The sequence below is a fragment of the Chanodichthys erythropterus genome, chromosome 13 (genome assembly GCF_024489055.1).
Source record: "Chanodichthys erythropterus isolate Z2021 chromosome 13, ASM2448905v1, whole genome shotgun sequence".
In the NCBI taxonomy this organism is placed as follows: domain Eukaryota; kingdom Metazoa; phylum Chordata; class Actinopteri; order Cypriniformes; family Xenocyprididae; genus Chanodichthys; species Chanodichthys erythropterus.
The window spans coordinates 39,130,342-39,146,369 of NC_090233.1; the positions used below are offsets into that span (position 1 = coordinate 39,130,342).

The 16,028-nt window shown below is 37.7% G+C and overlaps 2 protein-coding genes across 3 annotated transcripts in view; one reads left to right on the forward strand and one right to left on the reverse strand.

The window, feature by feature from the left end:
• hsd20b2 (hydroxysteroid (20-beta) dehydrogenase 2) overlaps positions 1–119 on the forward strand; it is a 10,214-nt gene extending 10,095 nt beyond the window's left edge. The window contains exon 11 of the mRNA XM_067405810.1: positions 1–119. This exon is cut by the window's left edge and continues 71 nt beyond it. Within this exon, the coding sequence (XP_067261911.1) occupies positions 1–67 (67 nt within the window). The 3' untranslated portion in view covers positions 68–119.
• Positions 120–1,260: 1,141 nt separating this feature from the next.
• slc12a9 (solute carrier family 12 member 9) lies at positions 1,261–15,658 on the reverse strand. 2 transcript variants are annotated; one of them, XM_067405808.1, is made up of 14 exons: positions 15,271–15,658; positions 13,714–13,927; positions 13,429–13,563; positions 10,539–10,676; positions 10,142–10,444; positions 9,342–9,449; positions 9,069–9,180; positions 8,792–8,949; positions 7,228–7,310; positions 6,993–7,117; positions 6,167–6,359; positions 5,906–6,080; positions 4,939–5,085; positions 1,261–3,659 (listed from the first exon to the last, which is right to left on the reverse strand). In XM_067405808.1, exons 2-14 carry the CDS (start codon positions 13,907–13,909, stop codon positions 2,848–2,850), a joined length of 2,685 nt encoding a protein of 894 aa, XP_067261909.1. In that variant the 5' UTR covers positions 13,910–13,927; positions 15,271–15,658; the 3' UTR covers positions 1,261–2,847. The 2 variants fall into 2 exon arrangements, with proteins under 2 accessions (XP_067261909.1, XP_067261910.1); XM_067405809.1 differs by having other exon boundaries at positions 13,714–13,946.
• Positions 15,659–16,028: the final 370 nt, after the last annotated feature.

A 16,028-nucleotide genomic window follows, 5' to 3' on the forward strand; every position in this document is an offset into this window, starting at 1 on the left:
ATTTGCCCGTAACATTGAACCGAAATTAAGGGAGAGGATGGAGCAGACAAACAACAAACAGGGCTGACACAAACCCGTGGACCACAGAGATGAACATAATACACAAATATATGCCTAATGATATTTATAAGAACTATACACACACATATACATTTTCTGGTAAGTTAGCAGATCTAAGGTCTAAGTAGAGTTAACATCTATTCAAGAGTGTATTCGTGTAGGTATCAGCAGTCTTAACCTATGGAGCCTTTTCACAGAGTTCAATGACATTGGTCACTTGTGCTTACTAAAGCTGTGTTTATTTGATCAAAAATACTGTGAAATATAATTACACTTTAATTAATTTAATTTTAATTTAACTTTTCTATTCGAATATATATTTTTAATTGTAATTTATTCCAGTGATGGCAAAGCTGAATTTTCAGCAGTCATTACTCCAGTCTTTAGTGTCACATGATCCTTCAGAAATTATTCTAGTATAGAGTGTAAAACTCGATAACTTATACACCTTTAAAGACAGACCTTCTGTGAGCTACAAGGTTGTTAATCAATGTTTTTTTTTTTTTTTTTTAATAATCAGGTTTAACATTGGAAATCCTGGTGAAAAACTACATTACCCATGATGCTGTACAGAAATACAAAATACTGAAATGTTTGTAATATATGCATATTTTGGAAAAAACTGAAAACATATTTATACATATAAATCAACATAAAAAAATATATTTTTTAATATGATTATGCTGTTCGTAATGCTTCATGGGATTGTAGTTCTTTCCCCTCACTAAAACCGTCTAGTACACAGTTTTGTCTTTTTGTCTGATTTTCAAAAACTCTTTTGCTTTAAATCAAAGTTTGTTGTGATTCACCTCATAGCTGTAACTGTTTAACAAAGGCTATTTTAAAATTACTATGGGTAAAATTAATAAAAAAAAAATACTGATGAATTAGGGGGCGGGCACCGTTGAACTTTATTCTGATTGTTGTGCTCAAGTGTCACATGATCAAAAAGGGGCACAAATTCTTTTTATGAGGAATATCCATTCAGTTAAGTAGCTATAATTTTTTTCTGTGTTCTAAATTTGGAAATGTGAAAAAGGCCCATGGGATAGGACTGGAACACAATAACTACTTTATAATAACTTGTTTATACTGTAGGCTATGACTTTTACATACATAATGTATTTATTGCTTTTCCATAATGTGACGAACACACTTTAGCATAAAAAAAGAGGCAATGAAGGAAAAAGATGACTGAAATGTTTTGTTTAATCAATTGTTCTTCTGTTTACAAACTCTACATTCAGTCATAAGATTGAGCTATTGTATATACTAGTGCTGGGTAATTGCAGTACATCCTAACTGAACTTCCTGTTGAGATAAATTGCCAATCAAAGATCATGATTGTATACTGTGATTGTATGAATGCATAGGGATGTATATTTGAAAGTATATCAATGCTAATGATGCACCTTAAACAATTTCTGATCTCAGATTTCTAAATACTCAGGATTATATGGAAACTGGATTGTGTACAGCAATTTTTGCATACTCAAAGCACGGTTGAAAAACTTTTTTTTTTTTTTTTTATATATTATTATGAATGTACGGAATGGAATGACTTATTTAGCATAAGACCTCTATTATATTATCATACAGCTATGATAAAGGCCTGGTACTCTTGGGCTTCTGCATTGTTTTTGTTAATTCTAGCAACTTCTAACACAAAAAAATTCAAGTATCATTTAAGCCAGTGTCCCTTTTCAGTTCCCAAAGACCAGAACAGACTCAACACAAACATCATCATAAGCTCTGACCAATCACATGCCATTCATGAGCTCTCACCTCTGCCTTCAGCCAGTCAGAACATTCCTAAGTACAAAGCGCATTTGAACTGTAAAAATGGCAAGAAACACACAAAATCAACAGAAACAACAAAAGTTAATGGTCAGGGGAATATCACGAGCCCCACAATATGAAATCCAGACCTACTGATGAAAACGTGCACAAGAAAACACTTTTACTCTTTCTCCCTGCTTTCTCTTACAAACACACACAAAATGTAATAATAATAATAATAATAAATAACATAACATGTCTATGATCATCCAAATTACAGTAAATACACCATGAATGCACAAATCCATTGTAAGAACTCTAATCGTAAAGCTGAGAGCAGCACTTCTGCCATCACACCGACAATGACCCAAACCCGTGAGGACTCATTGGCCTGCTAACTCTTACTGGGTCAAAAAGCAGAAATGATTAACAAAATGCTCCAACGGTGCATCACAATTACAAAAAGCAAACAAAACGTGAGTAAACAGGCTCACATTGCCCTAGTACTGTGAAAACAATAACCACGTCTCATTCAAGACAAACTCTTTCCAACCTAATTAAAGTCAATGTTATTTTTTCCATACAGTGTCTTGCACAAACACAAAACATGGATCACAGGAACTTTTTAAAGATTTACACGTACTGTCTGACACTTAAATGAACATAATTAGAAATTCAAATGTATATGACACTTCCTTTCCACAAACACTAAACTTTCTTTTGATGAGATCAAACGGAGATGCACGAAGAACGCAAAAATAACTACGCTGCAACATGATTTGGCAGCATATACCCATAAACCTTAAAACATAAGCTGTTTTCACCGATAACACACACTCCATCTATCCATCTTTAAATAACATTTTTACCAATAGCACATACTCTACCCATTTATGATGGTATTTGAGGAGTATTATATACATGTTAGCATCAAAGACACTTGTATTCCACTCACTAACATTTCTGATGTTCCTCTCTATCACACAAACAAGCTTTGGTCACGGTTTCTCAGAGCTCAGTACATGTGACTGGTGTGACCCCATGAATCAAGAGAGCTGGGCCCAGGTCTCGCGTCAATGCGTCCAGCTGCGACAGGTACTGCTGTGACAGCTCAGAACTGGAGGGTGGGTGGGGCAAGTACAGGAAGCGCACCGCTGCAGTAGAGCTGTGTTCCCTCAGCAGGGCATTCACGGCACACAGGAAGTCTTCAGACACAGAGTTTTGCTGTCTAAACATGCGTGCCACGTTATCCCACGCCACAATCTTAATAGAGGCACGAATCCTCAGCTTGCCCAGCAGCTCTCTAAATTGCTCCTCTTTAGCCAGCCAGCCCTGGTCTCCGGATTCAGACTCCACACAGACGAATATACGTAACCTCGCACGGCGCCACCTGCTGGCCATGTTTAACACGCATGCCATCTGAAGCAGGAAAAGACTGCACACGTCTGCGTAACTGGCACTGCCTGGGGACAGTAGGTTTGTCGGCCACACGTCGATGGTGTCCACGCTGTCATTTCCCCTTGTGTATTTTACACCTTTGCTCTCAGGTGGTAGCTGGAAGAAGTACCGGGCTAAACAAACATTCTTGCCCATTTTTATGGCATCAAGGATGATGCTCACATACTCCTCGGCCTGCAACGTGCGAGGGCTCTCGGCATGGCGCACCGGTGGAAAATGAGCCTGTAAGGATGGGAGGTCAACCCCAAAATTATCCCCCTCACCCCTATCGCCCTCACAAAAAACAGGGTCTTGCAGGAAGTAATCCTCTGGGTAGCAGTTGTCATAGAAGCCCAAGACCAGGGTATTAGGCTTCATACCTCCTGGAAAAGAAGAGAAAAATAGATGGTCTGAAAAAGAAATACATATAAGTATTGATACATTTCATAATTTGATTCTGATTTGAAGCTCTCGATTTGATTCCCAGTCCAAATCATATCAGTTTATATTAGATATAATGGTAATTTTGACTATATATGTGACCCTGGACCACAAAACCAGGCATAAGTCGCACGGGTATATTTGTAGCAATAGCCAACAATACAATGTATCGGTTTTATTGAATGATCAATTTTTGCCAAAAATCATTAGGATATTAAGTAAAGATCATGTTTCATGAAGATATTTAGTAAATTTCCTACCGTAAATATATATATAAAAAATATTTTTGTGAGCGGATATGCGTCGCTAAGGACTTTATATGGACATCTTTAAAGGCAATTTTCTCAATATTTTGATTTTTTTTGCACCCTCAGATTCCAGATTTTCAAATATCTCTGTATCTCTGGCAAATATTGTCCTATCCTCACAAACAACACATCAATGGAAAGCTTATTTATTCAGCTTTCAGATGTATAAATCTCAATTTCCAAAAATTTAACTGGGTTTGTGGTCCAGGGTCATATATTGTCACAAAAAGAATTCTTTATATGCTAATGTTGAGTTTCAGACTCATTTAAACTGTTCATTAAAAGAACTTGCAGAGTTTTTATTTCACTAAAAAGAACAAGCTCACAGTAGTCATTTGTTTGTGAATCAGACTACACTGGTCATGCTGCAAGTCTTTGATTCCCTAAAATGAACCAGCACATAAAAGTCAACTATACGTGAATCTGGCTTGACCCTTCACACCATATGTTTGTTTTTGCATGCAGCCCACGAGGACAAAACTCGATGATAAGTCGTTTCTTGACATTATTTTGCCATACACTTGTCCTTTTAGTACATCACACTGAGTACAGACTACAAAGTCACACTCACAACTCAGATGAACTGTTTAAAAGAATACAATTTATCAGAAAATCTGTGAATGCCTAACCCCAAAAGTCTGAATAACACAAACTGATTATATACAGCCAACTCAACATTATCATCAGCTAAACTGAAGGAGGTGCTTTTTTTGAATACCTTTAAAGTTACAATCTGCTCTAAAGGAAACTATGTGAAATATTTGTAATTTTTTTATGTGAAACTATTTGTGCTGCCATCTTGTCTAGGATTTCACTGGCTAGGTACTTGAAGATAACAATGAAGATGAATCTAATCTAATAAATGTTTTCTGGCTCCGTGTCAAAAAGATAACCTGATCAGGAAATGTCTTACCCAGTCCAGTGATGCGGAGCAGATGTTGAGTGCCCTGCCTGACAGAGGGAGAAAGAGTCAGATCCACAAAGGCCTTCACACCCAACTTATCCACCAGACTCAACCAGAAATTATACTGTGGCTGCACCGGGTCTGCTGGCAACACATCTGTGGAAGATAGTTCAGAGAGTTTGTTCATTTGCTCCTTTACACTCTGATGACCAATGTGCAACAACATGATAAAGTAAAACGAGTTTACAGGAGGAATAGAGGAAGACTATTTAGAATATTAAAGGGATAGTTTAGCCAAAAATGAGAATTCTGTCATCAGGTTTGAAGATATTTTGAGATAGTTAAATGTCTCAAGTGTTTTTGCCCATATAATGTAAGTCTATGCGAACCAAAATGGTTTGGTTATTGACATTCTTCAAAATATCTTCTTCTATGTTCCACAGAAGTAAGAAGTCACAGAGGTTTTGAACGACATGAAGATGAGTAAATCGTGATAGAAAGTGTCTTTTGAGGTTCATAAGATCAAGTCATTTATGGGGGTGGATGAGCCTGAGTTACCAGCCAAACTGATTCATCTGAATAGATTACAATGGAATGAGTGTAAACAATTACATTAGCTGCAAAAATGTAACCGAAACAAATCAACATCAGGTATTTTGGAGCATTTGACTTCCCTGAAAAGTGTAAAAACCCTGTGACTCTGGTGTTGTCAAAACATGGCTTTGTTTGTTTGAGCATCCCGACCAGCCCCACACAGCATCAACAATGAACCCTTTTACAGGAACTTAGGAAATCAGGTAAACATGAACACTGCTTTTTCTTCAAGATTAAGAGGAAGCAGTTCAAATGTTTGGATTTCAGCTGGAGATCATAAAGTGGTAACTAGCAAGGGTAGAAACCTTTGGTCTATGGGTTTTGTGAAACTTGGGTTCTCTCATACAATTGCCGCCTGAACTTAATACCCCTTTTGTCCTACCCAGATCTCCGATCTGCACATGTCCAAGGACAAACAGCCCTCCTTTCTTCAGCTGGTTGACAAAGCAGATGAGCTGACAGGAGGAGCGTGGGTTCGCCACCATCAGTAAGACCTGCGGCCGCCAGAACTTCACGTGATCCTTACGGGAGTCTAACATCAGAAGGTACTTCCTCACCTGAAAGAACACAGTAAGACTGTCTCATGGATTTAAGGTTCATTGCATTCACATGTGTTTTGTGTGTGTGTGTGCGGGTACAGTACCTGATGGAAGATTAGAGCTTGGCTGATGTAGCCCCAGCTGCTGGTGGGAGAGCGGTAGTGCAGGATCAGCAGGAGGAGCAGCAGCATTACGATACTGGCCGAGGAATACACTGGGTTTATCACGAACATCATTACCACACAGCTGACAATACCCAACAAACATGTGTGCCAAGAGAAATACTGAAATGTTGGCCTGGAAAGAAAGAAGAGAAAAAAATAAAATATGGAGATAAATACTTACACTACAGTTCAAAAGTTTGGGGTCATTACAATTTTAAGAAATTAATACTTTATTCAGTAAGGATGCATTAAATTTATCAAAAGTGACAGTAAAGATTTCTATTTCATGCTGTTCTTGTAAATTTTACACAATTACGGTTTTACTGAATTTTTTTGATCAAATAAATGCAACCTTTATCAGCAAAAGAGATCAAAAACATAACCGACCCCAAACTTTTGAGAGGTAGTGTATATTTACAAACTAAAGAATTATCAGAACATGTCCTTTGAGTGATTATCAAAAGCAAACTGAAACCCCAAAAAAACAAATAATATTATTAGATAAAAGTTTGAAGAGATTCTTACATTGTGAGATAAAAAGTCATGAAGTTGTCAAAAAAATTTCTAATGCAAGACATTGTCACATTACAACATATAAAGTCACATTGTGGTATATACGGTCACAATTACCTTATAAAAACCACACACACACACACACACACACACACACACACACACACACACACACACACACACACACACACACACACACACACACACACACACACACACACACACACACACACACACACACACACAGCAGTACCTGAAGTTTGGAGCGGAGGCCCATTCCAGAGCCAGACAGGCCAAATCAACTGCAGCATACGCCAACAGGTAAAACACTGTCACAATACCAGCAATCACATTCAGCTGTCCTGCAAACAGTGTACACTACAACACACACACACACACACACACACAATCTTAACAGACGGACATATTTTTTTATATCATGCGTCACAGAAAGTGCCTCCAAAGACATATGCATGAGCTTCTTGTACCTGCACCAGTCCCCAGGTGTAGAGCACAGAAACCCACGGGTTCCCAGAGCTGGAGGTGACTGCAGCCGGAGCCAGAGGCAGACCTGAAACCAGATCACAGCACAGATCAACAAACCCCTGTCACACTCCAACAGAGCAGTACCATCATCTCACTCCAGTATACTATTACACAATCATAACATAACAGTCTCATCAGTATGATTTTCTATATGCAGGGAATTATGCTGTTAGGACATAATTTTATGTTTACACTACCATTTAAAAGTTTGGGGTCATTTTATTTTGTAAAACAAAATGTATTCAGCAAAGACGCATTAAATTGATAAAAAGTGAGAATAAATACTTTTACACTTATAAAAATTTCTATTTTAAATAAACGCTGTTCTTTTGAACTTTTTATTCATTAAAGAATCCTGAAAACATTTCAATGATTTCTACAAAAATATTAAGCAGCACAACCTATTTCAACATTGATTATCATGAAAAATGTTTCTTGAGCAGCAAATCTGCATATAAAATGATTTCTAAAAGATGATGTGACATTAAAGACTGGATTAATGGCTGCTGAAAATTCAGTTTTCATAAAAATAAATTTAAAATATTAAAATATTAAAAATATTAAAATTAAAAAAGTTATTTTCAATTGTAATACATTTCACAATATTTAATTAAATAAACCATTTAATTGTATTTTTTATCAAATAAGTGCAGATTTGTTGAGCATAAGAGACAAAACGTACTGACCCCAAACTTTTGAATGGTAATGTTTAATCATAATCAAATAGTGCTTTAGTAAAGTATCTTAGAAAAGCGTGTGACATTAAATCATACAAGAATTTAAAACATGTTTTATGAGCCATGATAAATGAGCCACACTAAAACAAATATTCTTATTTGCAAACAATCCGTAAATAGTGAAATTATGTTTTCTGCATTTGTACATGCAATATATTTTAGGAAAAATGTGTACTGGTGTGTTGAAGAGGCTTGAATTCTGGATATCTTACATTTCTGCTGTTTTACTCTTGTTTATTCCATAAATTGAACATTTTCAAGATCCTTTACATAACATTTGTACAATAAATTGTTTAATTCTGTAACCACGATCATACAGTGTGACAAATCATTTTCTGTGATTCCTGTGAATGATTTTTTAAGTATGTTTTGAGAGGAATAAATATGAGATTTTCATCAATAAATTCTCAATAAGAATAGATTGTTTAGTTTAGATTGTCAATTAAACGATTTCAGTAGAAAATGATTGAAGGAAATGAGTATGTGTTATGATTCTTTTAGTTAAAATGTCCTTTTTTACCTCCTTGCATAGAACATATGACATCTCACACCATATAACAGCCTAGAAAATGTGACAAAAATGAAGCAAAATGGAAAAATATTCACTAATAATTTTTCTTAGGAACCATGAATATCGTTTTCCAAGTATTGCTCACTAATGTTTTCCCATAACACTTCTTGTGGATATGTCAACAACCATAACACATATCACCATCTCAGTATCAGTTTCCAGTCTGAAATGTGTCCAAACCCTCAAATGCACACTAACCAAAAAGCTGGTCCAGAGCAAGAGCGTGGAGGATTCGAGAAGCTCCTATCATGGAGCACATAGCAGCCGAAAGAGACGCGCAGTACACCCCAATCGTCACAAATGGAGGCCACACGTTCACACGTTGGAACACTGCATAATCATTGATTAACAACAACCTGAGAGAGATAGAGACAAGAGGAAAAAAAGAGAGATGAATGAGAGGGAAAACAAAGCATTGTGTAAATGCATAAGGTTTTCACGTTTTTCCATGTGGCTTGAGTGTCGTTAACGGCACCTGTCACAGGTAGAGCTCAGGAGCAGGAAGAGAAGCAAGTAGACAGTGAAGGTGTATGCCACCGCTATGATGGTCCCTTTAGGTATTGCTTCACTGGGGTTCTTCAGCTCACCTGAGGAAGTGAGGCAAATCAAATGACATGTTTATGACACTCGTCCATTATAAGAGTTGCGTTATCAGTATTGTAAAAAGCAACACTATTCCATCAGCAACCAAAAAGAGAATGCAAACAAATTGCGTGAATGGTGTATGTAGGCGTCTCTGGTTTTGTACCCGACATGTTGGCTCCTGCCATGATGCCTGTGCAGCTAGTGAACATCACAGCAAATACAGTGGCGAAAGACATCATTGTGTTGGTACTGTAGTCCAGAGAGTAGCGTGCTACAGGAGGAGACATTTGGACAAAATTCATACCAGTGCAGTAATTATATAAATTAACGGAAAGAGCTTTATGCACAGCAAAATCTCCAGAGTTAAATCAACTCTGCTCAGATAACATATGGTCCCTCTCTATATAGTGTTAAAGTAACACTGAAGCAGAGTTAATGAGATAATTAAGTGACGAAGTTATGATTGAGCATTAGTGATGAACACCTGCTGTTAACAAGCATAATCACTGAAGAGAAACACAATAACAACAAAGGACTTCCAGCTACATTCTTAGATGAAATCAAATGAAGATAAAAGACATTAAATCTCTCAAGATCTGATTAAACAACTCCACAAACAGCATATTATTTCATTAACTTTAACTCTGCTTCAGTGATATTTTAACTCTATGCAGAGAGGGACCATATGTTCTCTGAGCAGAGCTGATTTAACTCTAAGGGTTTTGCTGCGTGTGTACTCCCTGATGGATGACTGCAATACAGAAGCTGAATATTTTACTATCCAATATATTTCACTATCCTTTTTTCCACTTCAAATGTTTCATCGAACAGACAAGACTCCATATTTGTGATCAGTCTCATCTGCCATTTAAGTATTTTGAAATGTAACCGCTAAAGAGCCTCAATTGTCATCATCACAACAACCATCAGCATCATTATTGTATTGATGATCATCTCACTCACGTCCAAGGTTGCTCTTTAATGTGGTGCCGTTGAAGCCTGTGTAGCTGGGGTTGACGGTGACGCTGTGGTTGTTGCCGTATGTGTGTGTGATGTTGAAGCGCTGTGGACTGACTATAAGGGGGCTGATGATGATGGAGATCAGTGACACCGTCACCACCAGCAGAATGATAAAAGAGGCTTTGGCGTAGATATGAGCACCGACCAGACACACCACCAGACATAGCAACAGCACTATAGAGGAGTACAACACGGTGTACCAGTAACCCTGCGGCAACACACGCAGCCCTTGTGACACAGTAGAGCCTGGAGAGAGAAGAAAAGACAGGTGGCTTCAGTGTTACTAATTTAATTTGCTTCAAAGACTGTTCAGTACAGTGTTCTTCAAGGCAGCACTCACCTGGATCCCTCCCAAAGACGTCCAGTATGGCCTCCACTAGGCCGAGTACATACACGCCACATGCACACACCTTCGCCAGGTAAAACATAAGGCCGATGCTGCCTCCAAACTCTGGTCCCAGAGAACGACTGATCATGACTAAGACTAAAGAGTTAAAGGTCAACAACAACAATATGCAAACACTCATGAACAACAGTTGAGTCTGCAGGCGAATTCCAATCGAAAGGGAGCATCCCTATGCCTTACTCACTGGGGACTTTGGAGGGAGCGAGGAGGGCACTTGTTTGTCAAAATCTAGCCAATTTTGTCAAAGGGAGCAATGAAAGACAACGTAATTTCCTCATTATCCTCATCTTACCCTAATTCTAACCTTAACCCTAAAAACAGGGTTTAGGTTAGTCACTTAGTTGGGGCTAGCGATTGCATTATATCAATGAATGTCATACAGACTTCACATGAAATGCACAAACAAAACAAAACAACTTGATTCTGTTTTACATTATCTTGAACTCTCCTGCCATCTAACTTAAAAAAATGAATGGACCCTGTGTCACGTGACAATAAAGCCCCTACAAATGGTGTCCCTTTACCTAGATTGGAACAGTCGTGTTACGGAAGTAAAACCTCCATTCATTTTCTCCATAAGGAAATTTTTGATTTTGAACAATAACTTATACACCAAGACAGAGCTACTGTGAGCTACAAGGTTTTTAATCCATGGTATTTTCTTCTGCTGAAGCCGCCAGCCTGCATTATTTCAGATTATTTTTAAAATAATCAGGTTTAACAGTGGAAATCCTAAAGAAAAACATTACCCATGATGCTGTAGAAGGCGGTAGATCCTTAAAGGCGGCAGATCCTTTTCCTATTTAGCACCTAAACTCTGGAACAATCTTCCTAGCATTGTTCGGGAAGCAGACACACTCTGTCAGTTTAAATCACACATCTCTTTGCTCTTGCATACACATAACACATTATCAATGCATTAACATTTTTCAAATCCGTTAAAGGATTGTTACGCTGCAATAATTAGGTCGGCCGGAACCGAGAACATTTCCTATAACACTAGATATACCTGTACATCAGAATAAGAATGGCATCTACGCTAGTATCTGTCTCTCTGCTTATCCTGAGGTTTGCCGGGTGCTGGATCCAGGCCGTATCCAGATCAGATGGAGAACCTGTGTCTGGACCCGACTACAACCTAGCCCAGGAGACAATGGGCCTACAGATCCAGTTCTGGCTACATCTATAATTCAGATTTTTAATCCCCGTATCCGCTTACATATATTTATATATAATTTTTTTTTAATCTCTATAATAAAAATGTATAATTCAGATTTTGATCTCCATATCAATTTACATATATTATATATATCTTCCAAGGGGTTTTTTCCCTCCTAGGACTTTTTTCCCAGTGTTAACACGCTGGGTTTTTCTCCTAGGGGGTTTTTTCCACCCCTGGGAGTCAGCCGACATTGGCTTAATGTAGCAGCATCTTGTATATGTTACATACTACCACGCTTGTTTGCACAGCTTATTTTTAACCAGTTCCCTTTTTTCTGTGCTTCTAATATGTAAAGCTGCTTTGAAACAATTACCAATTGTAAAAGCGCTATATAAATAAATTTGACTTGACTTGAACAGAAAATCACACCAATCAGAGAATCGAAAAAAGAGTGACATGCTCCAAAGTAGCTTTTTAGCTCCGCCCCTTCCATGAAGCACTGCGAATGACGTAATCGAGTCAATCTCCCTTCGCTCTCAAAATACTGAAATGTTTGCAATAAACTCAAAATATATTATTTTTATACATATAATCAACATTTGTGAATGAGTATTTTTATATTTCTCCATAGTTGGAGAAATATATATTGCTTCAAATCAAAGTTTGTAGTGTTGCAATTCACCTCGTAGCTGATTGGCTTGGTTCAGGGTTTATAACACTTTAAGGTGCGGTAAGTAGATTTTGCTAGAAAACGCTGTTGGACATTGCTGAAATCTGAAATCAACCCAAACAAAACCACCCCTCTCTTCATTGCTCCGCCTCCAAAACTCACACTCCAATCCTAACCACCCTGCTCCGAGTCAGTCTCGAACCCCGGCCCGATCGCTGCTGGCATACGAGGAGAGTGCACTGACAATGACGTTAAACACCACATTCTCTAGTGGTTGTCCGTGTGCAGTAGTTTAACTGCAAAACTCTCACTGTTTTTGTGTTTATTACAGCTGACGTGCAACAAAATGCTTCACGAAAAATAAAGCGCAGATAATGAACGACAAGGAAACACAAAAAATGAACTTACAGTACACAAGAGTATATAAAAACAAGTGTATGTTGTTAGTCACCAACAGCACAGCAAGCTGCCGTCAAAAAACCCAGTGTTACTCACATGTGAAGGAATCAAAGCAGCCTCCATGTCTGTTTTCAGGCCTTCCCACTCAGCTCTCTCCAGCACTGGAAAGCTTTTCTAATATAAATGCGGTCCTAAAGTGCTTGCCCAGTCACAACCCTTCATTCCAGTGATATTCTTTTGAGCTGTTTTGTATTACGTTTCATCATCTCCCTTTCTGCGTTTTTTTTCTTCAAATCTCCCTCTTGCTCGTTCTCTCTCCTCGACTGTCATACGCCCCCTAATGCTGATTGGTTAGACGTTTGTTGTTGGTGTCGGCCCGACTAACTTCCAAACAGTGTTTTTGAAATTCTACTGAGTACACCTTTAACAAAGACTATTTTAAAATCCCTATGGGAGAAAAGAATAATAAAAAAAAACTTCCGGAACCAACGCCACTGAAAAAGGGGGCGAGCACTGTTGCACTCTATTGTCCTTCAAAAACAGCATTTGGAATTCACCCTGCAACTAATAATCTAGGGATTGGTTAAGGATACAGTAGGCCCCGCCCCCTTCCACAGCACCATTAGTTGAAATAGCACATATAGACAGGATTGTCAATGAAATGATGAAGTAGGCCACGCACAGCATGAGGAGACCATGGAGAAGACCGGCATGACCCACAACAAAGCCTGAAACATAGACACTTATCAGAATTATTCATGCACAAAAATACACCTAGAGTCACATAGAGGGGGTTATAATGTGATACATCCCCATATTGAAAATGGTTTATGAAATCTACTGCCGTGCTCTTTTGTCTTTTCCAATGTCTCACTCACCTGTGCGAAGAAAGAGCACAATACTGAACATGGAGAGGATGGTGGGCACCATGACACCAAAGAAGGTGTTGAGTTTGCGGGGGTTTGATTTGGGGGATCCCTCTTCTGTCACTGCCGATCCACCCCTGGAATCTTCAGCATCTCCTATCATGCTGTACACCCCGTGAACAAGAAGAGGTGAGTGCTCGTTTGCCATGGTCTCAAAAACAGGAACCTGCAGAAGAAACCGTTTCCTGTTCAGTACAAACAAGAAAAGACAAGTAGATTTTTTTTTTTTTTTTTTTACTTTCTGTCAGCTATTGACTGTTTTATTATTGAAATATGCATAATGTAAACTACTGTTCAAAAGTTTGAGCTCTGTAAGAGTGAGTGCTGCACCTTTGTTCAGCTCATATAAAGTTTGGGTTCAGTTAGATTTTTTAAAATTAGTTAATATTTTCATTTTGCAAGGGCACACTAAATTGCTCAAAATAACAGAAGACGTTTACAATGTTAAAGAAAATTTTTGATTCCAAATAAATGCTGTTCTTTTGAACTTTCTATTCATCAAAGAATCCTGAAAAAAACATGTTTCCACAAAAATATTACACTGTTTTCAACATTTATAAATAAGAACTCATATTAGAATGATTTTTGAAGGATCATGTGACACTGAAGTAATGGCTGCTGAAAAAATAAATCATACCATCGCAGGAATAAACTACATTTTAAATTACATTCAAATAAAAAACAGCTATTTTAAATTGTAATAATATTTCACAGTATTACTGATTTTACTGTATTTTGCCTTGGTGAGCCATAAGAGATTTCTTTCAAAAACAATAAAACAATCTCAATGACCCCAAACTTTTGAATGGGTGTGTTTATTTCTGTTGCTGTAATCTACTAATTATTATTTAAAAATTGAGTCAAAAAGCAGAAATAAAATAATAATAAAAAGCAGTCACTCTTACTACGTGGTAATGTCAAGTTCATAATAATAATAATAATTGGATAAGGATTTGTTATATAGGCTATTTTTTTAATTTTTTGATCACAGAGTCTACTTTCAAAACATCTAGCTGATGAATTATTTAGCATAACTCATTAAATGCCTTCACCACAGAAATGTCAGTGGCTTAATATTTTCTTAATTTCTATGGCTTTTTCAGGCCTGTAAACTGCCCGACATTTCCACGGCAGTGGGAACCCTGAGACTACAAGACAACGAATGTCTCATTAACCTCTTGTTTCAGTGTTTTTACAACAAACGTTGCATCGTTCTAGTAGCGGAAGTACAATGTAAACAATCCGAAATACGCGGTTGAAAATGTTCTGTAAAGGTAACGAGAATAATTTGACCATAAAATAGCCCGCTGCCAACAACAACCAAGTAACGTAGTTTGAATAAACTAGCATAACGTTACATTCATTCCAGAAAAGGCATCTGACATTTCTAGACGCGAGTGAGACCTCCATCTCTTTAAGCAGACACAAATTCGTGGGAGTGTAAGGTTATCATGACACATATAACGGTAAAGTACTGTAGGGAGATGTGGAAAAACAAACACAACCTACCTGTCCTTTAGAAAACAACAGCAGCGATGCCGATCTAAAAACGGTACTATGACTTCCGCTTTTAGGAAGAAACTGCACAAAACCACAAGGAAACCAAACTACTCGTTTTGAAAATGTGGATGCAGGATGTCCTGAATTCGGTATGTTTCATCAGAGCATCATGTCGAGTTGATTTCTTTTCTTAAAAGGTAACAGTTAGAAAGTTTTCGCCTGCAGCCTCAGATCTCGTGATCAAACCCCCGGGACATGACGGATGGTGTGACCTCTGTGCACCTGACGATGAACAACAGACCTAAAATGTAAACATACATCTATTATGTAACGGTCCGTTGAGAGGTGATAAACGAAACATGTACTCTCATACTTTAGCATGGCGGGACTGTGCCGCCTGACTCTTTATTTGTAAAAAAAAAAAAAGAAAAAAAAGTCACGGGACAGAGGAAGTGCCCATGTGACTCCACAGAGAGGACGGCTGAAATATCACAAGAGGGAGATGATTTTGAGTACAACATGAGAGAACCGTGTTGTTTACTAATTGACTCGTTATTGAAAGACCTACACTGCAAAAAAATGCTGTTCTTACTTAGAGTTTTTGGATTGTTTCCTGTCCAAATATCTAAAAATTCTTAGATGAAGAAGCATTTTCTTGACAAGTAAAAATTATTTTCTTGTTTTTAGGAAAAATAAATCAAAATTAAGTGAGTTTTTTTCCCAAAAACAAGCAAAATAATCTTATATCAAGCCAAAAATAAGCTTTA